The sequence below is a fragment of the Citrus sinensis genome, chromosome 7 (genome assembly GCF_022201045.2).
Source record: "Citrus sinensis cultivar Valencia sweet orange chromosome 7, DVS_A1.0, whole genome shotgun sequence".
In the NCBI taxonomy this organism is placed as follows: Eukaryota; Viridiplantae; Streptophyta; class Magnoliopsida; order Sapindales; family Rutaceae; genus Citrus; species Citrus sinensis.
The window spans coordinates 6,565,699-6,592,340 of NC_068562.1; the positions used below are offsets into that span (position 1 = coordinate 6,565,699).

A 26,642-nucleotide genomic window follows, 5' to 3' on the forward strand; every position below is an offset into this window, starting at 1 on the left:
CCTGTCTTAACCGGTTGCCAATTTAAAACATAATTAAAGATATCAAACTGGAGCCATTAGATCATGTGCCCATATATCCTACGGCTATTGCAAATGATGACAAAATAAGGGGTATCTTCCCCCAACTGGAAGGCAGCCGGGTCCATCCAAATTATATTCTATGCTTAGTTTTCTAATTTGATTTTTGATTTTAAGACTCTTTCATTGAACATAACATAGATCAGAAAAAAGAAAGAGAAAAAAAAGTCTTTTATTTATGCTGATATGCCATTCTAATTTCAAGTGTCACTGTTTACCAACTGAGTTTCACCAGCTTCCACTCCAGATTCTTGATATGCCATTCTAATTTCAGGTGTCATTATTTACCAATTGAGTTTCACCAGCTTCCACTTCAGATTCTTCACCGACACACCAACTGCATCTAAAGAAAAACCCCCAGTTGAGAGACTGATATTAGGGTATTCAATCCCATTGGTCTGCGGGGGGGGGGGGGAGCACTAGTTAAACAATTCAATTTACATGGTATGGTAAATGAAGTATTAGCAAATGAAAACAGAGTACAGCAACAGAAACTTACTCCCACGATCTTCCAGCCCATGTCAAACTGATAGGCTATTGGCTCGAAGCCACAGCACTCCACAACAGCTAGTGTTGACTCACCTCCAACATAAGGCACGCCAAAGCATCCAGAGGCCAGGCCTAGAGTCCCTCTCCGAGAGCAGTCATTACACTATTGTACATAAAATTGAATCATATCATAAGCAAACAACAAAATATGTTATGACTAAGAAGGATTGCACATACATTAATAAGACACAAGCAGCCATCAACAATAAACAGAACCAAAAGCATAGGCAGGAATTGCTATTAGATACTTGAAATTGGTACCTTAATTGCAGCCTAAATTGTTGACAAATTAGCTAGCTCAATTTCACATTTGAATTGAAGGATGCATAATTGACTCCCAAGACCTGGGTTAATTTGTACCAACCAATATGGTCGGAAAATGCTTGCTTGTGTGATATGCATGAATGTGTCAATTTCTTTAAGAATGGAATTCTTGTCGATGACAATTCAATGCTCTAATAATAATGCTCCTAGAAGATCTCAATTACTTGTTTTAAAGCATCAGCTATTGCTGCTGCTGCCAATTGTGTTTCCATAAACCAGTCATTAGAGAACTATTAATGCATCTAAATCAATCAAACAGTGGCTGATGTGCACGCCGCGCACAAACATGATTAGGTATAGATTGCTACAACTAATAGTTTTTGTTCTCGGGGCTTAGTTTTTCGTAGTAGCATTTAAGAAAGATTAAGTATTACGTGAATGGAATTTGAATTGACTAGCAGTGGTACTGCCCAGATCTGAAGTGCATTTCAACAACGAGTTTCTATGATAATAGACACCAGATCTGAAGTGTGTACACAAAACTCGTAAAAATAACATCCGAAAGAAATATATCTATTATACCTGAAGTGCAACCTTGGATCCAACGAAAAGAGGGATCCATTTGCTGTGCTCCAAACGGCAGCCTCTGCGGTGCACTTGAACTGAAAAAAAAATTAAAAAAAAAGAAATCCCTAAGGAAGATAGTAAACTTATTACATTCAGCCAGTACGGGAATTCCGTATCCTCAAAACCTGGTTCCATTCTCGCAACTCTTCGAATTTGAGCGGAAATTTTCAGAGAAAAGCGCTCGACTCCCATGGCTTTCGCGGTGCCTGGATGGAGAATTGGAGAAGAAAATGTCATTTGAATCTTTGAGTTTTATAGGGCTGGGCCTTACTCGGTTCGAGTCGGTTCTGAAAACCAATCGGTTTTTTAAAACTAAAACCAAACACAAACCGAATTGGAGACCGAACCGAATCAAATTAATACGGTTCGGTTCATATCGGTTCAATTTTCCCCTTTTTAATTACTCAAAAATTTCAGCCTAAATTTAATTCTTTTTACATCCCAATTTAAATATAACCACACAAAATTTTAAATAAAATTTTCTTGTAATTACTATAATCGATATTTTTTAAAACGAATTTTAGAATTTAGATGAATCATCTTCAACTTCATGATAGACAAGAGACTCATTCTCATCTTGAATTTTGTTTTTTTTTTAAATTTGAACTCTTGCTTGAAGACTTAGATATCTGCAAGGATGAGTTAATCTGAAAAAAATAGATAATTGATTAATCAAGCAGCATTAATGAAGATAAATTTATTCCATGTTTTTATTCTTTACGTTTACAGACATTATAATTACATTTATATATTTAATAGAGAAACATATAAATCAAATTGTCTAACAAGAGAAAATTATGCTATCACCAAGTCTTCCATTGAAACTTCGAGGAATAGTTTTGTATTTGGGAAGAATAAGCAAAGTTTCCACATATAACATTGCATTTTGAATTTCATTAATATGCATTGCATGTTTTGAGAAGAATAAATTGCAATGAAGCACATTGCAGGTGGATTAAATGTAACCTGGAAACACACCAAACCCAAGTATTAGTAGAGGTAAGATTATTTATATTATTTTTTCCCTCATGTCTCTTGGATTAGGCTACACGTACAGTGCAATTAAAAAAAAAAGCTACAGTAAACAGAAACAACAGCATTGAAAGCATTTAAAATTAAACAAAGTAACAATCTCAATCCCTAAGAGCTATACCTTCAACTTAAATCACTAGATATCACATAAGTGAAAAAATCAACTTTAAAACCTATTGAGAGAGAGCGAGAGAGAGAGCTCAAAAACTCAAAAACACATCTTAAATCCTTCAACCTCTGCGTACAATAAGTAAGAAGTAACTCTGCGACAGAATGATGAGACGACAAAGATATGACGTTGCACGGCAACGGGCTGTAGGAACACCGGAAGGAATTGCTAATGGCCCACGACAACGGTTGTAAGAACACGGCAAAGAGTTGCTAATGGGCAACGAAGACGGTTGTGAGACAAACGATGGAAGTGAGAGAGAAGAAAGATAATGGTAGTTGGGGGGATGTTGATGTTATTAATAATTTTTACTAGTTATATTAAGTTACTGATATTATACAAGGCAACTTTATTGTTGATGTTATTAATAATTTTTAATGAGTGGTGCTATTGCCAAAATCATAAGCGATTTTGGAGATGGAACCGGCGATTTTTGCCCTAGTTTGAAGCTCAAACAGACTGACTATATCATGCCAAGAAAGAATTTCCCAGTCTGGGATTTGATATGCCAAAATCATAAGCTCATAAAGGCAGACATACATGAATGGTATGATGGACAAGAGCTGCAACATGCGCTGCTCCAACTTATTAACTCAAATGTTATTATTTCTAAAGAACAACACGACGGCGACGACAATGGCGATTCCACTCAGCTAGTTACAGTTGACTGCAAGCTTCATAAAATTCCAGTCTCTACCCATTGAGTGTAGCAGATATTATCAATGTAGCCGATGTTGTAGAATTGATGTTAATGTCACATTTCATCCGGCTGGTTTCAGCCTTAGCAATTAATGTTCAAGGTGTTTGTTGCTGAATGAAATTGAATGAAAATTTACAAATATAAGATGGCTTCAATTTTTTATTTTATTTTATTTTATTATTATTTTAGTTTGCTTGTTGCCTTGTTAAAGTTCTGGCCACTTAAGACAGTTATACAAATGAGATTGAAAAAAGGGGATCCCAAATCATGTAATCATGAAATTAATGGAATGAAAATGACTAGTAATATAATTCGAGAAAGGTATATATAGAATTGCTATCTAATTGACTCTTGCTACACCGATCGTTCCTCGCATATTAGCCATAATTTTGAATTATTTAGGATAAATTTTAGATTATTCCACTCATGAATTAACTATCTTCAAATTATTTCTTTATTTTTTAAAACTTAAAGTTACTCCCTAAATCTTATTATTTCCCATTAATTTTAATGATTAAAAGGATAAATAGTATTTAAAAAATTTGAAACATTCAATTAATTGAAAGAAAACAAACTTTTCTATTTTTTTTCACTCTTTTATATTTATTATTAGACAAAATGACTAATACTCCTTACTTATATTTTGGAGAACAAAGATACTTCAACATAAATTAAATTAATTTTTAGTTAATTTCAAAAAAATCAAAATTCATTTGTTAATGTTCATTCACCTTCATCTAATAAAACTCACTCTCTTCTATATATAAATACAGCACAACCGCAACATTCTCTCTCCCAAAATTTTTGTTGATAAATAATTTTAAATCAACAATCCGTAAATAAAAACTAAAGTAAAACTAAAATCTAATTAAAATCTAAACAAGTTTTGCAATAACTTGATTAGTTTTGAAGTCAAAATTCCATATTTGAAAATGCTCTGAATAGTTATCGATTATAGTTGATTGTCATGGTCAAGAAAATTCTAAGAACTCAAAGGCAATCAAAGCCGTGGCCATGGATACCAAACCCATGGCTGCTTAAAAATCGATAATTAACAAAAAAATTGTTAAAAAGGAGACATTTTTGTTCTTTAGCAAATCAACTACGGTCAATTGTTAAAGTAAGTTATTTTAAGGTAATTTGAAATTTTCAAATGTAAGGAGGTAATATAAAGATAATCAATTCACATGGGTGGAGTAATCTGAGACTTACCCAATTATGTATATTGAATAGACGTATGGTTGAAATTTATATAACTTTTTGCATTTTATTTCTTATGTTTTACATATACATGAGGAACTTAATATAACCCAGATTACTTGCATGATTAACACATAATTATTTGTAATCTACGCATATTATGCCCAAAAATTTTCAATTTTAATTTTGATGAGTAAGTAATACACAGAAACTTGTCTGCAAAAGGTATATATCAAATAGAAATAGACCACTCCATTGAAATTAGCTTTTGAATTATCTTGAAATTGAAAGGCCATTCATAGATTTAGTGCTCTTTTACTTTTGCTGTATTCAGAATTTGTCAGCTTCTCTCATAAATTATCCACAAGATTAATTAACACTCCTGAAAGTGTTTTCCTGAAAATGATCTTAACTGAATGAATATGGCAATATGAAAAGATGCAATTGAATTTCCAGTTAACAAAAAGCATAGTAGGATTCACTTAATAGCCTAAAATGGTAAGAATTAATGGCCACAGTGATTGATTTCTTCGAAAGCATATGACAGACATACTTCCAAATCTTGACTGCAAATCACAATAGCCTAACAAGTCTATTGCAAATCATGAACAAATCCACTTTAACAAAAGGGTGTTTGAAACCTAATCTTCCAAACAGAGAAATAACAATGTCGAGCAAAGGTACCCAGCTGCAATTGTCTTATTGTACAATGCACAATGATCCATTTTGCTGATTCTGGATTTGTTTCTTTCAATCTCATATTATTCAACATTTAATGATATTCAGCTCACTATTTTACGTAAACTTTATTACCACATTGTTGCACTTTTTGTTACTTTTGGGGTTTGTCGTGTCGTGTAATTACTATTAACTAGTCAAAGGGCCTGCCATAGCTAGATGCATGCATTGAAATTCTGGCTGCGCATATGTGCTGTGAAAGCTACACGAGATTTGTAGGGTTGCGCGCCACTGCCATGCGAACTAAATCACAATGGAAAGTAGTGTGAAAAATGATTGCCTCTGCTCTCTGTTTAAACGAATTTACTATAGTTAATCAGTTAAGCTATTAAGTTATTTTTTTAATTATTCTAACTTAACCAAGATTCTTGGATTGAGACTTGGGAATGTAGCCGCTTTTAATATTTATTGGGAGAGTTTTGTCGTCTTAGTGGTCATACTCAGCTTAAATCTGGATTAATCGGGGCTTAATATAGTCTTCGTATACTAGATGGTTTAACATATCCAAAAAAATCTAAATGATATCATTAAAAGATATTCTCCAAAATATCTCTATATAATTAATTAATTGTCATACTTACCTAAATAAAATCTATTAATTAGTATTATTACCCATCTTCTTGTGATAATATAATGGTAGGATATTATTATTTTTATCTTTTTATTTTCTTCAAATTAGTACTATTTATCTTTATAATTTTTTATGACTATTTTTCCAAGAAAAACATCATAAACTACAATAAAATTGATTAACATATACTAATTTAGAATATTAAAGGATGATATTCAATTGAACATGATTTATTTTATGATAATAAATTATCCTATTTATATTCTTTGAGATACTTATTGTTGGTTTAACTTTTATAATTTGTAAGAGTACAAATGTAAAAATACAAGTTTTCAAAATTTTTAAATTTAAAAAAATTTAATACTTATTTTTAGAAATAAAAAAAACATTTATATTCATACATTCAATTTTTTTTTTAAATTCAGACTAAGGGTCAGTTTGGGATTGCGGAGGCTGATGAAATAAGCCGCTTGTACTGTGCAGATAAAATAAGTCGCTTATTAAAAAAGTAGCTTGGAGTTTGGTAAACAGTGCAGTTGTAGTTGCTGTGAGTTTGAAAAGTAGAGTGTATGTGTTTGGTAAATTTTATTACGAAAGTGTTGTTTTATTATATAATAACCAAAATAGACATAAGTTTTAATTACTTTTTATTTTTAGAATATGTTTAATAAAATTGTTTAGACATATCTTTTTTCTTAAATATTAGATATTTTTTTCTTAAATATGTAAAATTACATTAAATAATCAATTAAAAAAATCTAAAGTACTTTATAATCTGTTACATAAAATATAATAAAGTTAAATGTATGATTTATATATTAGAGTTTATGGATAAATAAGATATAATTATCTTTTTATTAAAATATAGGGTTATAATAGGAATTTTAAAAAGATATGGTAGCTTATTAAATAAGCTGCTTATCAAAGTAACCCCCTAGCTGTTTTTAAAAGCTGCTGATAAAATGGAGAAAATTATGAAATAAGTTGCTTTTACAAAATTTACTAAACACTATTTTTATTGAAAATCATGAAATAAGCAGCTTATTAAATTTCAACCGTAATCCCAAACGGATCCTAATTTAAATTTAGAAAAATAATTGCTAATCCCCAAACAAAAATTCGAGTCAGTAACCTCTCAACAATTGACTGCAAGCTTCATAAAATTCCAGTCTCTGCCCATTGAGTGTAGCAGATATTGTTAGTATAGCCGATGTTGTAGAATTGATGTTAATGTCACATTTCTTCTGGCTTGTTTCAGCCTTAGCAATTAATGTTGAAGGTGTTTGCTGTTGAATGAAATTGAATGAAAATTTACAAATATGAGATAGCTTCAATTTCTTTTTTTAATATAGCTTAAATTTTTTTTTTCAATTCAGTTAGCTTGTTGCCTTGTTAAAGTTCTGGCCACTGAGAAAGTTATACAAATGAGATTGAAAAAAGGGGATCTCAAATCATATAATCATCAAATTAAAGGAATGAAAATGACTAACAATATAATTCAAAAAGGTATATATAGATTTGCCATCCAATTGACGCTTGCTATATCATCGTTCCTTGCATATTAGCCATAATTTTGAAATATTTAGGATAAATATCAAATTATTCCACTCATGAATTAACTATCTTCAAATTATCCCCTTATTTTTAAAAACCTAAATTTACTCCTCAAATCTTATTATTTCTCCATTAATTTTAATTGTTAAAAGGGTAAATTAGTATCTGTAAAATTTGAAACATTCAGTAATCGAAAGAAATCAAGCCCTTCTATATCTTCACTCTTTTATATTTATTATTAGATAAAATGACTAATGCCCCTGGCTTGTATTTTGGAGAACAAAGATACTTTAACATAAATTAAATTAATTTTAATTTAATTTCAAAAAATTAAAATTCTCAAAATTCATTTGTTAATGTTCATTCATCTTCATCTAGTAAAACTCACTTGCTTACTATTCATTCGTTCATTCATTCTCATCTAATAAAACTCACTCTCTTCTGTAAATAAATGCAGTACAATTGAAACATTCTCTCTCCCAAAATTTTTGTTGATAGATAATTTTAAATAAACTATTCGTAAATAAAAACTAAAGTAAAACTAAAATCCAATTAAAATCTGAGCAAGTTTTGCAATAACTCAATTAGTTTTGAAGTCAAAATTCCATATTTGAAAATACTCAGAATAGTTATCGATTATAGTTGCATATCATGGTCAAGAAAATTCTAAGAACTCAAAGGCCATGCATCCATGGCAGCGCGGCCATGGATACCAAACCCATGGCTGCTTGAAATCGTTAATTAACAAAAAAAAATTGTTAAAATAGAGATATTGTTGTACTTTAACAGGTCAACGACAGTGAATCGTTATAGTTAACTATTTTTAGGGTAATTTGAAATTTTCAAAAGTAGAGAGATAATACAAAGATAATCAATTCACAGGTGGAGTAATCTGAAACTCACCCAATCATGTATATTGAATAGATGTATGGTTGAAATTTATATAACTTTTTGCATTTTATTTCTTCTGTTTTAAATATATATATATATATATATATATATATATATATATATATATGAGAAATTTAATTATAACCTAGATTGCTTGCATGATTAGCGCATAACTATTTGCAAACTACCTACGTTATGCCCAAAATTTTGCAATATTAATTTTGATGAGTGATTAAGACAGAAAATTGTCTGTAATAGGTATATATCAAATAGAAATAGACTACTCCATTGAAAATAGCTTTTGAATTATCTTGAAATTGAAAGGCCATTCATAGATTTAGTGCTCTTTTGCTTTCGTTGTATTCAGAATTTGCCTGCTTCTCTCATGAATGATCCACAAGATTAAGAAACACTCCTGAAAATGCTTTCCTTAAAGTGATCTGAACTCATTGAATATGACAATATGAAAAGATGCAATTGAATTTGCAGTTAACAAAAAGCATAGTAGGATTCACTTAATAGCCTAAAATGGTAAGAATTAACATCCACAGTGATTTATTTCTTCCAAAGCTTATGACAGATATCCTTCCAAATCTTGATTGCAAATCACAATGGCCTAATTAGTCTATTGCAAATCATGAACAGGTCCACTTTAAGAAAATGGTGTTTGATATTCTGAACCTAATCTTCCAAACAAACAAATAATAATGTCGAGCAAAGGTACCTAGCTGCAATTGTGTTCTTGTACAATGCACAATTATCCATTTTGCTGATTCTGGATTTGTTTGTTTCAATCTCATATTATTCAACATTTTGTGATAGTTCACTATTTTAAGTAAACTTGATTATCACATTGTTTCACTTTCTGTTATGTAGTAACTTGTCAGTTCTTTAACCTTAAACAAAACAAGTTACTGCCCAAGATTTCTTAGATTAGATCAAACACAAGTTGCACAATGCTTAAGATCGAATGGAATCTGTCACAGCTTAAGTAATCAAATGGAATTTAACCAAGCACCAGAAAGAACCAAGAATCAAAAGATAAAACCAACCAAGAACCATAAAGATTACGTGGTTCAACAAAGCACAAAGCACTCTGTTTACATCCACGGGAGAAGTCTTTGATGAGCTTTTATTGATTCTACAATGGAGGTTTTACACTGAGCCTTTACAAGATTCTATTCGAGAACAAAATGCACTCTTACTCTCTCTAGAACTCTCTCTACAAGACTCACTTAGTACCATGCTTTTCTGACCCTCATTCTCAGCCTTTATAATCTGTTGCAGAGGCCAAGAAGGAATTACCAGATCGTTCAGTTTGTTAACACGTGGATAACAAACTTAACGAACTCATTTCAGGCTCCTGCATGTGCTTCCTCACGTGGTCACTTAAGTGGCTCATCTAAACGCGCCTCAGTCACGTCGTTTAGATGCATATGTTTTATGCTGAGAGCAGCTGAGCTGCACGTGAGTCTCTTAAGTAATTAGAAGCCTTAAAACGTTGCCGTATTTCCGAATTCAACTTAGATTCATTTGTCAGCTTCACATGTTACTTTTGTAGTTTGTCATGTCGTGTGAATACTATTAGCTAGTTAAAGGCCCTGCCATAGTGAGATGCACGAATTGAAATTCTGGCTCAGCATATGTGCTGTGAAAGCTACACGAGATTACCAACAAGTGCGTACATCAGCTAGCAGGGGCTGTTATATCCTAACTAAGATTTAAGATTTGGGAATGCAGCTGCATTAAATATTTGTAGAGAGACTTTTGCCGCCTTAGTGGTCCTACCCAGCTCGAATATAGATTAGGCGAGCACAATATAATTTTCGGATACCAGATGATTTAATACACCAAAAAAAAACTACACAAGATTTGTTGGGTTGAGTGCCACAGCCTTGTGAACTAAATTACGGAAACTAGTGTAAAAAATTATTGCTTCTGCTCTCTGTTTAAACAAATTTGCCACTGGTAATCGATATGTTGTTGGTATTAATGCGAGTCTTTACTATTATTTAAGTTTTTGGATAAGTCCTCTTGACGCAGCTCAATTGGCAGTAAATATGCTTTGTTTAATGTATCCACGATAACCTTGAATTCAAGTAATAATATAAAGCTCAATGGCTGGTGTTTAGTGGGCGCTTTTTTTTTTAATTTAATGACTTAATTCCAATCAACTAAGTTATTAAGTTTTTTTTTCAATTTAATGAAAATTTTTAATCATTAATCATTAAGTTATTAAGCTATTTTTTTTATCTTTTCGTTTAATCTAAAAAATCTGAATGATATCATTAAAAAATATTCTCCAAAATATTCTTATCTAATTAATTAATTTTCATCCTTACCTAAATAAAATTTACTAATTAGTATTATTATTTGTTGTCAGGAGAAAACAAGAAAGCATGTACGTGAGTTGCATGACATAAGCAAGATGCTATGAAGATATGAGAATAAGCAGCATGATGTAAGTAAAATATCACGAAGATATGTGAGCAAGAAAGCATGCATGTGAGAAGCATAATATAAGCAAGCTGTCATAACAATATGAGAGCAAGAAGTGTGACATAAGTAAGATGTTATGATGTAGGAAGTTATTTTAGGTATTTTAAAATTCTAGAATTTTAATATTTTAGGACTTTCTATTTTTATCAGGATCAACTAAGGTATGATATTTAATTAACTTAGGAAACTATCTTTTGTTTCCATTATAATTGTGATTTAGTTCCTCTTTTTAAGTTAACTTAGGTAAGTGAGTTTACTCTATTATAAATAGAAAAGTCTTATTATTATTTTCAGCACTTCAAATTCAATTATTCAGTAAAACTCTCTTTTTATAATTTCTTTTGGAATTATCTATCAAAATCTCTCTTGTAGAGTCGTTTGGATTAGAGTATCATCTAATCTCGCATTACGTGTTATTAAAAATCTCATTGATTCATTTAGATTAGAACGAGATCTAATTACGCTTCGATTAGAGCGTGACCTAATTGCGTTGGCTTGGTCCAATACTACAATGATATCTAGCATTTCTATCCAATCAATTCCGCTTCCACTGCACTCGCTCCATCATGTTATGAAGATGTGAGAGCAAGAAGCATGCATGTGAGTTACGTGACATAAATAAGATGTCATGAATATATGTGAACTGAAAGCTTGAGGTCATGAAGCCAAAGTCATCACAGTTGCAAAGGAAGAATCCAGAACCCGCTATTTAAACCCAAAAGAAAAATTTAGAAGTTTCAGAAACCCAATTTAACAAGAAATAAATATAGATTTCGGATAAAACTCTAATTAACTTGTAAAAGTTGATTAGAACAAGAAGTTATCAATGACTTAGGGCACCTAAAATTATATTATAAATAGAGAGCTCTTCGTGCATATAAGACAGAGGCAAGAGTTAAGTCAGAAAAAAAAAAGGAAAAACTTTTTTGTATTTTTCATTAAGGGCTAGTTTGGGAATGTTGTGCCTTTTAAAATAATTGATTTTAACTGTGCTGTAGAAATAATCAGCTGTGAAGAGAATCAGTTAAGCGTTTGGTAAATTTTATTTTTATAAGTACTGTGAGTCTTGAAAGTAATTATAAATGTTGAGTTACTTTTACTGTTAAACTGCTGAGAAAAATAAATGACTAAAACGTACACGATGCATGATAAAATTTACTTATACATATAAAAACATGTACATATAATATTTTTAATTGTGTATTATAATAATTTTTATTAAAAATAGAATTTATAATATATTGATTTTATTTTTTATTTTTATCTTAAAATACTCGATAATTAAATTTATAATATAGTAAAACAAATTTAATAATAATTCAACCAACAAATTGAAATTATTAAATTTATATTGATAAATTATAATAAAAATTTATTCAAATATTGATTTTGTTTCTAATTTGAATAAAGATAAAAAATAATTTTGGGTTTAAGTAATAATTTTAAGGATATTTATGGAATTAAATTAAGGGATAAAATTAATTCTCAAAATTAGAATCTAAAAGCTAATTCTTCCTTACTTTTCAGAATTAGTTGTAGGATGGGTTAATTTTGATTTGATGAAAGTAGTTTTGATTTTTTTTTTATCAAACACTAAAATTAGTTTTTAAATTTTCAAAATCACTTTTAAGCTTTCTAAAATTAATCCTAAACAGACCCTAAATGGTGAAAGTTGCTCTTTTTATTCCCATGAACATAGGCTAAGCACTGAACTATGTAAATTCTCTATGTTTTATTTTTTTACATCGTCTTGTTTGTGTAATTTTTCAATTGACCAAAAATCAGCGCTGACATTATCTATCTCTATAACCTGTGATAATACAGTGGTAAAACTAGTATTAAGTTAATTTCAATCAACTAAAGTTATTAAGTCCTCCTTTTTTCAACTTAATGAAAATTTGTAGTTATTAATCATTAAGTTATTAAGAAAACTTTCTTAAGCTTTTGTTTAATCTAAAAAGTCTAAATGATGTCATTAAAAGATATTTTCTAAAACATGTGTAACTAATTAATTTTTATCCTTACCTAGTATTATTACCCATCTTAATAAATTGTGATAATATAGTAGTAAGACTACTATTATTTTCTTCAAATTTACATTATTTTGTCTAAAAACATCATAAACTAGAACAAAATTGATTAACATATATTGTATTCAATTAAACATGAATTATGTTATGATAATATATTATTTTATTTATATTCTTTGAGATATTTATTGTTTGTTTAACATTTATAATTTACAAGGGCACACATATACAAATACTAATTTTCATATTTTTTAAGTTAAAAAAATTTAATACTTATTTCTAACGATTCAAATAAAAGAATCATTATACATTCAATTTTTTTTTTTAAATTCAGACTAATTTAAATTTTAAAAAAAATAATTGATATCCCCATCCAAATTATATATATATAGAGTCTGTCACCTCTCAACAAAACCAATCATGCTCACACGGCACAAGATGGAGTTGTATAATTGTAGCTCTCTTCTTATCATACGTTTAAACACTGTCAATTTTAATTCATTCGTACTCCTCTTTTGTTTTCAAATGAATGTATATCTTGCAAAGAGCTGAATATAGCATCTCTAATTATGAATAACCCCATGCAAGCTAGCTCACAACAGAAAATTAGAAACTTATTATACAAATTACTCATATAATTAACAAAAAGAAAAATGTACTTATATACAGGACACTACAACAAAATCAGTTTTTATTCCGGATGTCCTAATTAAAATTTGAAACAAAATCTTCGTTCATAAAGCTTTTTTTTTTTTTGGTTGGCTTTTAGCAGTTATTTATGTCAAGATCGCTTTAGATCAAAATTTTAACAAAATATGAGCGTTTGAATGAGACACCTTTTACACCATAAGAAATAAGTCTAAATAACATATGCCAGCAACACAAACTAATTTACACCATCATTGTTGTCCCAAATACCTTCCTTTCTACTTAAAAAGATGCTAATGCTAAATCTGCAACTTTGCAAGATTCATTTTCATAACAGCATGAACCAAGAAGTTTAGTAAGACTCCAAAACTGTACAACAAACTTGGTGATCACAAGCTTCCTTAATTCTTATTAACAAACTCATTAACGAATGTGACTGAACAATAATTTTTTAGCCCTGTGATCACGCCAACAACTTTAAACCTTAGAATATGCATCTCATCATAGTATCTGCACTACCTAACTTTTGAAACTTGCATCAGATAGCCATCATTATATTAAGCCACCAAAAAATTTCACATCATCTAGTTTCTACCACCACCTATCTTTTATAAGAAGTTCATGTAACCATATAGTCACCAAAATAATCTGCACTACCTAATTTTTGAAACTTGTATCATCAAAACACTTTTTCCAAAAAATCGAGAGAACCTCCCATCGGCTAAATGAAAAACTTAATTTGAGTTTCATTCTGCTCCGAAGAACAAAAAGTCCAAAGAAAAACTTTATTTGACCTTTTTGTTATTCAATAAATAAAAATGACAAACAATGTCTTCAACTAACAAACATAAAAGAAGCTGTCCTGGCACCGTATTACCCGACTCCTTATTAATCAATCCAAAATAAAAATACAAGAGCCATAGGGGCTAGCCAGACGCAAGGCTAGAGTTCAACACTCCATGCCAAGCTAGTGTCCAAATCTGCAAGCCAATCTATCTTCTCCCAAATGTCCTCACCGTTAAAAATGTACCTTTTGATGTTGTTTACACCATTAGATGTATACTCAACCACAACTTGCTCTATGCACTGCCGCCAGCATGAGATGGGACGGGATTTGCAGCATTGAGCAATCCCTCCTTCATATACTGCCTGCTTCTTATAAGAAAACTCAAACTGAAACAAAAGGACAAGGCACTTATAAGCAAAGCAGCGTTTGTTACAAGCACGCAAAACAAAGGCATAAACGTAAAATGGACCAACTTAAGTACCAGCATTACATGTGTATCATAATCACATAATTCTCACAGTATAAACCAAGAACTAATTCAGACCAATGCAAAATCTTCAGTACCTTAAAAGAGAACCAGTTCGAGTAAAATGATTTGATTGTAACAGTCCTTAAATGAGGTGAAATCCAGAGCAAACCATCGATAGTGTTTTTAATTGCGACTCGCACACGGGTTCCAGTTATTGCAAAGTCCAGGTTGTTGTAACCATAGAATGGGGAAGATCGGATTTGCCTCAAGTCTTCTGGAATATCCGCATTCTGCACAAAAGAATTTGAATAATATATAAGAAATAAAAAGTATGTAAAATAGTAAACAGCTCGATATTTAAATGTATACATATAGCATGCAAGAAGTGACATACCTCACCCTTGTAACTTTTCAAATTCACCGCTTTGGAAACATTATGGAACATTGCAAGGAGTCCAATATACTCAGAATACCAGTCAATGTCGCTGTTATTCTTGTCGAAACTGAGATGAGTTTCCAACAAAGTCATAGCACCTATAGAGAAGGATACCACATCACCTTGATATCTGAAAATACTTAAATTAGGAGCCTCAATCTTGACTTCAATCAACCCTGCACATTCAAAGATCTTCAGCATCTTAAGACTGAGACTTGAAATCTTAATACTCTTCAACTTGTCACAACCAACCAAATTCAAATTCTCGAGGAATGGAAAGTTAGGAATTTGGCTACAAAGCCACTCATCCTTCAGAGAAAGCAGGCGCAGAGTTAAAAATTTAATATTCTTACAGGAGGCTACATTGATATCGCATGGTAAGCTTAATTGAATGCTAACTGTCTTCACATTCAGAGCTTGGATAGAAAGCCATAGAACTTCCAGACAGTTAAGGACCTTGAATTCATTGAGTTTGGTAAGACCTGATAGATCTAGAGTATTAAAGCCAAGGCAGTTAACCAGACTTAGATGTTCAATCAAAGGACAGCCATCAACTAGGCTCTCAAGGACTAGATCGGCAGCATAAACGCTTGTGAGACATAATTTTTTCAAAGAAGATAACTTCACACTTCTCAGAGACTGCAGCTTACAACAACTTAAGGCTAACACTTGTATTGATTTTGAGCATAAAACCTCTTGAGGCAAATTGTAGCAGCGCTTGTTATGAGCGTCAACTGAAGGCATTCCTGGTCTAGTATCAACAACACGTGCACTAGTATGAAATGGAAGTGCGAGTTTCAGCTCTTTGACATCACTTTCTAATGCAGAGAAGATACACCGGTCTACAAATGGTCCGAGTTCTTTTACCCGTAATTCATACAAGTCAAGTGTGAACTTGTCTAACCTTATCATCTCCCTGCGGCGGGTGCGCAGAGTTCCCTCTACATAATTTAATGCCCTGCTTAACTTCTCATCTCCAAGTTGAGCTTCAATTTTGTTGTTGCAAGAAACCGAAGGAACTTGATTAAAGAAAGTTTTATCAAATTCCAAAATTGGGAATGTACGCCAGGCATGTTCCCATGCTTGCGACAAAACAGTTGTTTGAACTACTTGTTTAAATGAGAGGAATGACAAAATACAATGCAGTATTGGTTCCGGCAAATTAGATATCCTGTCCATGCTGCTAAGCACCTCCTCCATAATAACAATATCATCACCAGATTCCCTGAATCAGTAGCAACATCTTCCTTCTAAGTATGCTAATTAAATTGAGACAACGGAGTACTAATAATAATAAGAATATTGGCTGGATTCTATCAATTTAATTCAATGTAATAAAGAAAATAAATAATCCTAACAAAAACTATTTTGAATTGAACATGTTTAATTTCTTTTTTGTACGAGAAGAGACACTGAAACTTTCACTTTCACCGGAAAAAGAAAAATCAGCCTAAAACAGAACTGAATTATTTATAAAAGAAAAGAAAGGAAAAGAAAAGAAAAGAAACAGAGACACGTTAACACAGAACCAATATGGATGAGGATGATAAAATACCTATTCATCCGATCGATCAATCGTGACAGTCCAACAGCGACAGCGACGGCAACCGAAACAGCAGAACTGTCAAGAAAGGATTGATCTGCTTTAACTATGTTTTGTATAGGCTTAATTTTGAGGATTCCGAATCCAAAACAGACAAAGTCACAACAGCAAAATTATGTAGCCTCAGTCTGCTCCGTGTATATATATTTTGAAAATTCCAAATCCAAATCGGACACGTCCTTCTGCTTCTCCTAACGCGAATCGGACATGCGGCTAGTCGCTACGCAACAGTAATTAAGCTTTTTGGAGATAAAGAGTGGTTTCGTTTCCATCTATTTTATGTACTTCCATCTGTTAGTTGAAGAACTAGTTTGTTACAAAGTACGCAAATCTAACCCTGACAACTTCGGATGACGCAATCTTTTGTCATCAAATAGGCTTTTGAGTCTTGACTCTTGACACCCCCTTTAAATTTCCGAACTGCTTAAATAATCGAGGTAATTTATGAATAATGATAAATATTTTAAAAATTTTATCCCAAAGAAATTCAAGTAAATATTTAAATATTATTATTCCTTGAAAAAAAATTTAACACTATCTTATTTCATAATTTGTATTATTCTTTAAATTTTAATTAAAGATATGTTTTTTATTGATGCGAGATTCTGATTACCCTCTCGACCACGACCAGCATCTCTGCTCAATCAACTCGACCACGATCAGGATCTCTTCTCGTATGACTTCTTCCCCAAAAATTCCTGCGTACACATAAATAAGTTAGAGCACGCCGGTTGTTTTTTCGGCGTAAACCCTCCGACGCTCAAGTCAGAAATGAAGGTTTTGTGTTCCTGGGAACGTTAGCCACTAATCTTATGGCTTATTTTTGGTATCGATTACTCAATGCTCTCTTTATCTCAGTTTCAATGTCAAAAATCCTAACCCTTTTACCTTTGTTGACTACCTTTTTATAAGCTTCTCCTGAATTCAAACCTTCCCTCCATTCACGCCCGTTATCCTCCCACCTCTCGAAAGTGGATGCTCCGTTTCTGTAATCGTGGGTGGTTGCATGACCTTCGTGCCTTGATTCTCGGATTAGAGAGCACGTCTGGCCAACTCTCGTTGACCGGGTCTCCTCGCCTCAACCCTTAGCAGGAATGGCTTTATACTTCTAACAGGAGACCGGCCTCGCGGATGGCGTATTCGTGGACGAGCAGAATATTCCTACTCATGTTCCCCTGCTACCAGACTCTTACAAGATATACCTATTCGTGAAACCCTGCTACCAGAAGTCTGCTAAACCCGGCTGGTCTCGTTGAAGTACATCCCCAAACATTCTTGAGAAAAGTACAAAAACTTAAAGTAATGGAGATAAAAATTATATATTAAGAAAAAATAATTTAAGATTTTAATATTTTAATATATTTATAAATAAAAATTTTAGCATATAATTTTGTATTACATAGGTTAATTTTAATATATACATTTTTATTTTATAAATTAAATAAATAAAATTTAGAAGAGATGTTATAAAAATTTTGAGGGTGAGGCTATCATAAGTCTTGACATTTAATTTCGGACAGTTTGACTCAATAAAATATTCAATTAACCCAATTTCTCGTGACTCCCATCAAACAAAGATTTAAATTTATAGTTTTCCTTTAAACTCCCATTTTAATTGCTAAAAATATCCTTTTTATATCTATTTTCTTCGTCAATCTCAATGAACACAAGAGTTTTGCATGATTATATCCTTTCCAAAATAATTGCTTACCCGTGAACTTAAGAAATGATCCTTAAAAGATTATTACTTTGGTAATTAATATAAATTTATTCATTAGACAGTCTTGTCCTGTAGAAAGTTCCTCAATTTTGACTTGGTATTATGCAAATAGACTTTTTGAGTTTCGTGCAAAAATTAATTCAATACCACCCTTTTGCAATCAAAATTTGTTAATTTGGTACAAGTTTTTTAGTAGATTCTTGCACTCCTCCAAAATTATCTTAAAATCTCTCTTTTAATTATACTTACCTTCATTTTAATAATATTCTTTTTTTTAATAAATAAACACTCTTTTCATTTTAAATTGTTTAAACTCTTTACAAACTCAAAACACTAGCTTTTCCAAAATATAATTAATCAATATGAATAAATAAGAAAAAAAAGAAGAAAAGATTGGATTTTTTTTTTTCAGCATGACATAAATTCCAATAACAAACTCATGTTGGCGATTTTGATTGGCAAAGGCGATCGACGTGCCACAGTCAAGTCAATGTTTGCTATTGCAAGATCATATGGCTAAATTGTTTTGGGTAAGCTACCCTTTTATGCCCCATCTTTCTTCTTCAGTATCAAATGTATTTAAAAAAAAAGGAGCTGCTTAGGGAAGTACAAATTGAATTTGTGCATGGTATAATTAGTACTCCTTACTTTTAAGGTCGTTGGCTACTGGCCAACCTTAAAACTCTCCGGTAACAATTCACCATCAAGTTTATTAACTACAAACAATTAAACAAAAAATGTCATTTGAGTAGAAAAGAATCCAGAGTGGCTAGATAAAGTAAATAAAAGAAGATACGATAGGGGTTTTAAAAAATAAAATATGGGTTTTACACAAATTGAGATAATCCTATTAGTATTTGGGAAAAACCTGTGGTGCAACTGTGGTACCGTGCCACAATTGCATCCAGCCGTTGGATGCCAATGGATCCCACCAATCCAAGTGCATCCAACGGCTGGATGCAACTGTGGCACGGTACCACAGTTGCACCGTAGCCTGATCCTAATATTTATTCTTAAATATCATTATAATACAGCAGTGGGCTAATGAGATTAATAGGGGGACGCAGTGCTCCTAACACTGATCTAATAGCCACTGCTATACTTATAGCTACAATTATATTGCCACTTCATACAAACTTACCTGAAATTTCCAACAGGTTCTGTTGTTCAACTCACCAACGCGGATAATTCATAACCAAAATGGCCAACTCTACAGTTATTCTCAATTTTTTCGCTGCCTCGAATTGCACGAACATTTGTTAAAACCCTAAAGTACCATGTAACCTGTCTTAACCGGTTGCCAATTTAAAACATAATTAAAGATATCAAACTGGAGCCATTAGATCATGTGCCCATATATCCTACGGCTATTGCAAATGATGACAAAATAAGGGGTATCTTCCCCCAACTGGAAGGCAGCCGGGTCCATCCAAATTATATTCTATGCTTAGTTTTCTAATTTGATTTTTGATTTTAAGACTCTTTCATTGAACATAACATAGATCAGAAAAAAGAAAAAAAAAAAAAAGTCTTTTATTTATGCTGATATGCCATTCTAATTTCAAGTGTCACTGTTTACCAACTGAGTTTCACCAGCTTCCACTCCAGATTCTTGATATGCCATTCTAATTTCAGGTGTCATTATTTACCAATTGAGTTTCACCAGCTTCCACTCCAGATTCTTCACCGACACACCAACTTCATCTAAAGAAAAACCCCCAGTTGAGAGACTGGTATTAGGGTATTCAATCCCATTGGTCTGTGGGGGGGGGGGGGGCACTAGTTAAACAATTCAATTTACATGGTATGGTAAATGAAGTATTAGCAAATGAAAACAGAGTACAGCAACAGAAACTTACTCCCACGATCTTCCAGCCCATGTCAAACTGATAGGCTATTGGCTCGACAGCACACCACAACAGCTAGTGGTGACTCACCTCCAACATAAGGCACGCCAAAGCATCCAGAGGCCAGGCCTAGAGTCCCTCTCCGAGAGCAGTCATTACACTATTGTACATAAAATTGAATCATATCATAAGCAAACAACAAAATATGTTATGACTAAGAAGGATTGCACATACATTAATAAGACACAAGCAGCCATCAACAATAAACAGAACCAAAAGCATAGGCAGGAATTGCTATTAGATACTTGAAATTGGTACCTTAATTGCAGCCTAAATTGTTGACAAATTAGCTAGCTCAATTTCACATTTGAATTGAAGGATGCATAATTGACTCCCAAGACCTGGGTTAATTTGTACCAACCAATATGGTCGGAAAATGCTTGCTTGTGTGATATGCATGAATGTGTCAATTTCTTTAAGAATGGAATTCTTGTCGATGACAATTCAATGCTCTAATAATAATGCTCCTAGAAGATCTCAATTACTTGTTTTAAAGCATCAGCTATTGCTGCTGCTGCCAATTGTGTTTCCATAAACCAGTCATTAGAGAACTATTAATGCATCTAAATCAATCAAACAGTGGCTGATGTGCACGCCGCGCACAAACATGATTAGGTATAGATTGCTACAACTAATAGTTTTTGTTCTCGGGGCTTAGTTTTTCGTAGTAGCATTTAAGAAAGATTAAGTATTACGTGAATGGAATTTGAATTGACTAGCAGTGGTACTGCCCAGATCTGAAGTGCATTTCAACAACGAGTTTCTATGATAATAGACACCAGATCTGAAGTGTGTACACAAAACTCGTAAAAATAACATCCGAAAGAAATATATCTATTATACCTGAAGTGCAACCTTGGATCCAACGAAAAGAGGGATCCATTTGCTGTGCTCCAAACGGCAGCCTCTGCGGTGCACTTGAACTGAAAAAAAAATTAAAAAAAAAAGAAATCCCTAAGGAAGATAGTAAACTTATTACCTTCAGCCAGTACGGGAATTCCGTATCCTCAAAACCTGGTTCCATTCTCGCAACTCTTCGAAGTTGAGCGGAAATTTTCAGAGAAAAGCGCTCGACTCCCATGGCTTTCGCGGTGTCTGGATGGAGAATTGGAGAAGAAAATGTCATTTGAATCTTTGATTTTTATAGGGCAGGGCCTAACTCGGTTCGAGTCGGTTCTGAAAACCAATCGGTTTTTTAAAACTAAAACCAAACACAAACCGAGTTGGAGACCGAACCGAATCAAATTAATACGGTTCGGTTCATATCGGTTCAATTTTTCCCCTTTTTAATTACTCAAAATTTTCAGCCTAAATTTAATTCTTTTTACATCCCAAATTAAATATAACCACACAAAACTTTAAATAAAATTTTCTTGTAATTACAATAATCGATATTTTTTAAAACGAATTTTAGAATTTAGATGAATCATCTTCAACTTCATGATAGACAAGAGACTCATTCTCATCTTGAATTTTGTTTTTTTTTTTAAATTTGAACTCTTGCTTGAAGACTTAGATATCTGCAAGGATGAGTTAATCTGAAAAAAATAGATAATTGATTAATCAAGCAGCATTAATGAAGATAAATTTATTCCATGTTTTTATTCTTTACATTTACAGACATTATAATTACATTTATATATTTAATAGAGAAACATATAAATCAAATTGTCTAACAAGAGAAAATTATACTATCACCAAGTCTTCCATTGAAACTTCGAGGAATAGTTTTGTATTTGGGAAGAATAAGCAAAGTTTCCACATATAACATTACATTTTGAATTTCATTAATATGCATTGCATGTTTTGAGAAGAATAAATTGCAATGAAGCACATTGCAGGTGGATTAAATGTAACCTGGAAACACACCAAACCCAAGTATTAGTAGAGGTAAGATTATTTATATTATTTTTTCCCTCATGTCTCTTGGATTAGGCTACACGTACAGTGTAATTAAAAAAAAAAGCTACAGTAAACAGAAACAACAGCATTGAAAGCATTTAAAATTAAACAAAGTAACAATCTCAATCCCTAAGAGCTATACCTTCAACTTAAATCACTAGATATCACATAAGTGAAAAAATCAACTTTAAAACCTATTGAGAGAGAGAGAGAGAGAGAGAGAGCTCAAAAACTCAAAAACACATCTTAAATCCTTCAACCTCTGCGTACAATAAGTAAGAAGTAACTCTGCGACAGAATGATGAGACGACAAAGATATGACGTTGCACGGCGACGGGCTGTGAGAAAACCGGAAGGAATTGCTAATGGCCCACGACAACGGTTGTAAGAACACGGCAAAGAGTTGCTAATGGGCAACGAAGACGGTTGTGAGACAAACGATGGAAGTGAGAGAGAAGAAAGATAATGGTAGTTGGGGGGATGTTGATGTTATTAATAATTTTTACTAGTTATATTAAGTTACTGATATTATACAAGGCAACTTTATTGTTGATGTTATTAATAATTTTTAATGAGTGGTGCTATTGCCAAAATCATAAGCGATTTTGGAGATGGAACCGGCGATTTTTGCCCTAGTTTGAAGCTCAAACAGACTGACTATATCATGCCAAGAAAGAATTTCCCAGTCTGGGATTTGATATGCCAAAATCATAAGCTCATAAAGGCAGACATACATGAATGGTATGATGGACAAGAGCTGCAACATGCACTGCTCTAACTTATTAACTCAAATGTTATTATTTCTAAAGAACAACACGACGGCGACGACAATGGCGATTCCACTCAGCTAGTTACAGTTGACTACAAGCTTCATAAAATTCCAGTCTCTGCCCATTGAGTGTAGCAGATATTATCAATGTAGCCGATGTTGTAGAATTGATGTTAATGTCACATTTCATCCGGCTGGTTTCAGCCTTAGCAATTAATGTTCAAGGTGTTTGTTGCTGAATGAAATTGAATGAAAATTTACAAATATAAGATGGCTTCAATTTTTTATTTTATTTTATTTTATTTTATTTTATTATTATTTTAGTTTGCTTGTTGCCTTGTTAAAGTTCTGGCCACTTAAGACAGTTATACAAATGAGATTGAAAAAAGGGGATCCCAAATCATGTAATCATGAAATTAATGGAATGAAAATGACTAGTAATATAATTCGAGAAAGGTATATATAGAATTGCTATCTAATTGACTCTTGCTACACCGATCGTTCCTCGCATATTAGCCATAATTTTGAATTATTTAGGATAAATTTTAGATTATTCCACTCATGAATTAACTATCTTCAAATTATTTCTTTATTTTTTAAAACTTAAAGTTACTCCCTAAATCTTATTATTTCCCATTAATTTTAATGATTAAAAGGATAAATAGTATTTAAAAAATTTGAAACATTCAATTAATTGAAAGAAAACAAACTTTTCTATTTTTTTTTCACTCTTTTATATTTATTATTAGACAAAATGACTAATACTCCTTACTTATATTTTGGAGAACAAAGATACTTCAACATAAATTAAATTAATTTTCAGTTAATTTCAAAAAAATCAAAATTCATTTGTTAATGTTCATTCACCTTCATCTAATAAAACTCACTCTCTTCTATATATAAATACAGCACAACCGCAACATTCTCTCTCCCAAAATTTTTGTTGATAAATAATTTTAAATCAACAATCCGTAAATAAAAACTAAAGTAAAACTAAAATCTAATTAAAATCTAAACAAGTTTTGCAATAACTTGATTAGTTTTGAAGTCAAAATTCCATATTTGAAAATGCTCTGAATAGTTATCGATTATAGTTGATTGTCATGGTCAAGAAAATTCTAAGAACTCAAAGGCAATCAAAGCCGTGGCCATGGATACCAAACCCATGGCTGCTTAAAAATCGATAATTAACAAAAAAATTGTTAAAAAGGAGACATTTTTGTTCTTTAGCAAATCAACTACGGTCAATTGTTAAAGTAAGTTATTTTAAGGTAATTTGAAATTTTCAAATGTAAAGAGGTAATATAAAGATAATCAATTCATAGGGGTGGAGTAATCTGAGACTTACCCAATTATGTATATTGAATAGACGTATGGTTGAAATTTATATAACTTTTTGCATTTTATTTCTTATGTTTTACATATACATGAGGAACTTAATATAACCCAGATTACTTGCATGATTAACACATAATTATTTGTAATCTACGCATATTATGCCCAAAAATTTTCAATTTTAATTTTGATGAGTAAGTAATACACAGAAACTTGTCTGCAAAAGGTATATATCAAATAGAAATAGACCACTCCATTGAAATTAGCTTTTGAATTATCTTGAAATTGAAAGGCCATTCATAGATTTAGTGCTCTTTTACTTTTGCTGTATTCAGAATTTGTCAGCTTCTCTCATAAATTATCCACAAGATTAATTAACACTCCTGAAAGTGTTTTCCTGAAAATGATCTTAACTGAATGAATATGGCAATATGAAAAGATGCAATTGAATTTCCAGTTAACAAAAAGCATAGTAGGATTCACTTAATAGCCTAAAATGGTAAGAATTAATTGCTACAGTGATTGATTTCTTCGAAAGCATATGACAGACATACTTCCAAATCTTGACTGCAAATCACAATAGCCTAACAAGTCTATTGCAAATCATGAACAAATCCACTTTAACAAAAGGGTGTTTGAAACCTAATCTTCCAAACAGAGAAATAATAATGTCGAGCAAAGGTACCCAGCTGCAATTGTCTTATTGTAGTTAAACAATTCAATTTACATGGTATGGTAAATGAAGTATTAGCAAATGAAAACAGAGTACAGCAACAGAAACTTACTCCCACGATCTTCCAGCCCATGTCAAACTGATAGGCTATTGGCTCGAAGCCACAGCACTCCACAACAGCTAGTGTTGACTCACCTCCAACATAAGGCACGCCAAAGCATCCAGAGGCCAGGCCTAGAGTCCCTCTCCGAGAGCAGTCATTACACTATTGTACATAAAATTGAATCATATCATAAGCAAACAACAAAATATGTTATGACTAAGAAGGATTGCACATACATTAATAAGACACAAGCAGCCATCAACAATAAACAGAACCAAAAGCATAGGCAGGAATTGCTATTAGATACTTGAAATTGGTACCTTAATTGCAGCCTAAATTGTTGACAAATTAGCTAGCTCAATTGCACATTTGAATTGAAGGATGCATAATTGACTCCCAAGACCTGGGTTAATTTGTACCAACCAATATGTTCGGAATCAATCAAACAGTGGCTGCCAATTGTGTTTCTATAAACCAGTCATTAGAGAACTATTAATGCATCTAAATCAATCAAACAGTGGCTGATGTGCACGCCGCGCACAAACATGATTAGGTATAGATTGCTACAACTAATAGTTTTTGTTCTCGGGGCTTAGTTTTTCGTAGTAGCATTTAAGAAAGATTAAGTATTACGTGAATGGAATTTGAATTGACTAGCAGTGGTACTGCCCAGATCTGAAGTGCATTTCAACAACGAGTTTCTATGATAATAGACACCAGATCTGAAGTGTGTACACAAAACTCGTAAAAATAACATCCGAAAGAAATATATCTATTATACCTGAAGTGCAACCTTGGATCCAACGAAAAGAGGGATCCATTTGCTGTGCTCCAAACGGCAGCCCTCTGCGGTGCACTTGAACTGAAAAAAAAATTAAAAAAAAAAAAAGAAATCCCTAAGGAAGATAGTAAACTTATTACCTTCAGCCAGTACGGGAATTCCGTATCCTCAAAATCTGGTTCCATTCTCGCAACTTTTTCAAGTTGAGCGGAAATTTTCAGAGAAAAGCGCTCGACTCCCATGGCTTTCGCGGTGACTGGATGGAGAATTAGAGAAGAAAATGTCCTTTGAATCTTTGAGTTTTATAGGGCTGGGCCTTACTCGGTTCGAGTCGGTTTTGGAAACCAATCGGTTCTTTAAAACTGAAACCAAACACGAACCGAATAGGAGACCGAACCGAATCAAATTAATTCGGTTCGGTTCAGATCGGTTCAATTTTTCCCCTTTCTAATTACTCAAAATTTTCAGCCTAAATTTAATTCTTTTTACATCCTAATTTAAATATAACCACACAAAACTTTATATAAAATTTTCATGTAATTGGTTAATTACAATTAATCAATATTTTTTAAAACGAATTTTAGAATTTAAATGAATCATCTTCAAC

The 26,642-nt window shown here is 32.2% G+C and overlaps 3 protein-coding genes across 7 annotated transcripts; all 3 read right to left on the bottom strand.

Moving 5' to 3' along the window:
- Window positions 1-230: 230 nt before the first annotated feature.
- Window positions 231-1,779, bottom strand: LOC102615353 (uncharacterized). The gene is made up of 4 exons (XM_052444382.1): window positions 1,644-1,779; window positions 1,474-1,553; window positions 578-730; window positions 231-476 (listed from the first exon to the last, which is right to left on the bottom strand). The coding sequence occupies exons 1-4, from the start codon at window positions 1,753-1,755 to the stop codon at window positions 363-365; spliced, it is 459 nt and encodes a 152-aa protein (XP_052300342.1). The 5' UTR covers window positions 1,756-1,779; the 3' UTR covers window positions 231-362.
- Window positions 231-26,336, bottom strand: LOC127903726 (uncharacterized). Of its 5 annotated transcripts, none has more exons than XM_052444379.1 (5): window positions 26,176-26,336; window positions 26,036-26,116; window positions 25,264-25,416; window positions 20,425-20,572; window positions 231-415 (listed from the first exon to the last, which is right to left on the bottom strand). In XM_052444379.1, the coding sequence occupies exons 1-4, from the start codon at window positions 26,275-26,277 to the stop codon at window positions 20,447-20,449; spliced, it is 462 nt and encodes a 153-aa protein (XP_052300339.1). In that variant the 5' UTR covers window positions 26,278-26,336; the 3' UTR covers window positions 231-415; window positions 20,425-20,446. The 5 variants fall into 5 exon arrangements, with proteins under 5 accessions (XP_052300339.1, XP_052300338.1, XP_052300337.1 ...); XM_052444378.1 differs by having other exon boundaries at window positions 231-421; XM_052444377.1 differs by lacking the exon at window positions 231-415 and adding an exon at window positions 19,946-20,324.
- Window positions 14,320-17,232, bottom strand: LOC102615945 (putative F-box protein At1g49610). Its single transcript, XM_052444374.1, has 4 exons — window positions 16,798-17,232; window positions 15,201-16,467; window positions 14,902-15,096; window positions 14,320-14,723 (listed from the first exon to the last, which is right to left on the bottom strand). The coding sequence occupies exons 1-4, from the start codon at window positions 16,803-16,805 to the stop codon at window positions 14,493-14,495; spliced, it is 1,701 nt and encodes a 566-aa protein (XP_052300334.1). The 5' UTR covers window positions 16,806-17,232; the 3' UTR covers window positions 14,320-14,492.
- Window positions 26,337-26,642: the final 306 nt, after the last annotated feature.

Excerpts from the sequence above, each read along its gene's own strand:
- LOC127903726 (XM_052444379.1), bottom strand. The coding sequence starts at position 26,277 with ATGGGAGTCGAGCGCTTTTCTCTGAAAATTTCCGCTCAACTTGAAAAA. Across the intron at positions 25,417-26,035 it reads GATCCAAGGTTGCACTTCAG|TGTAATGACTGCTCTCGGAG; the intron begins GTATAATAGATA and ends TATGTACAATAG. Across the intron at positions 20,573-25,263 it reads TGGGCTGGAAGATCGTGGGA|TGTAATGACTGCTCTCGGAG; the intron begins GTAAGTTTCTGT and ends TATGTACAATAG.
- LOC102615353 (XM_052444382.1), bottom strand. The coding sequence starts at position 1,755 with ATGACATTTTCTTCTCCAATTCTCCATCCAGGCACCGCGAAAGCCATG. Across the intron at positions 1,554-1,643 it reads AGTTGCGAGAATGGAACCAG|TTCAAGTGCACCGCAGAGGC; the intron begins GTTTTGAGGATA and ends TTTTTTTTTCAG. Across the intron at positions 731-1,473 it reads GATCCAAGGTTGCACTTCAG|TGTAATGACTGCTCTCGGAG; the intron begins GTATAATAGATA and ends TATGTACAATAG.
- LOC102615945 (XM_052444374.1), bottom strand. Across the intron at positions 15,097-15,200 it reads TGAAAAGTTACAAGGGTGAG|AATGCGGATATTCCAGAAGA; the intron begins GTATGTCACTTC and ends TCTTTTGTGCAG. Across the intron at positions 14,724-14,901 it reads CGAACTGGTTCTCTTTTAAG|TTTGAGTTTTCTTATAAGAA; the intron begins GTACTGAAGATT and ends CTTTTGTTTCAG.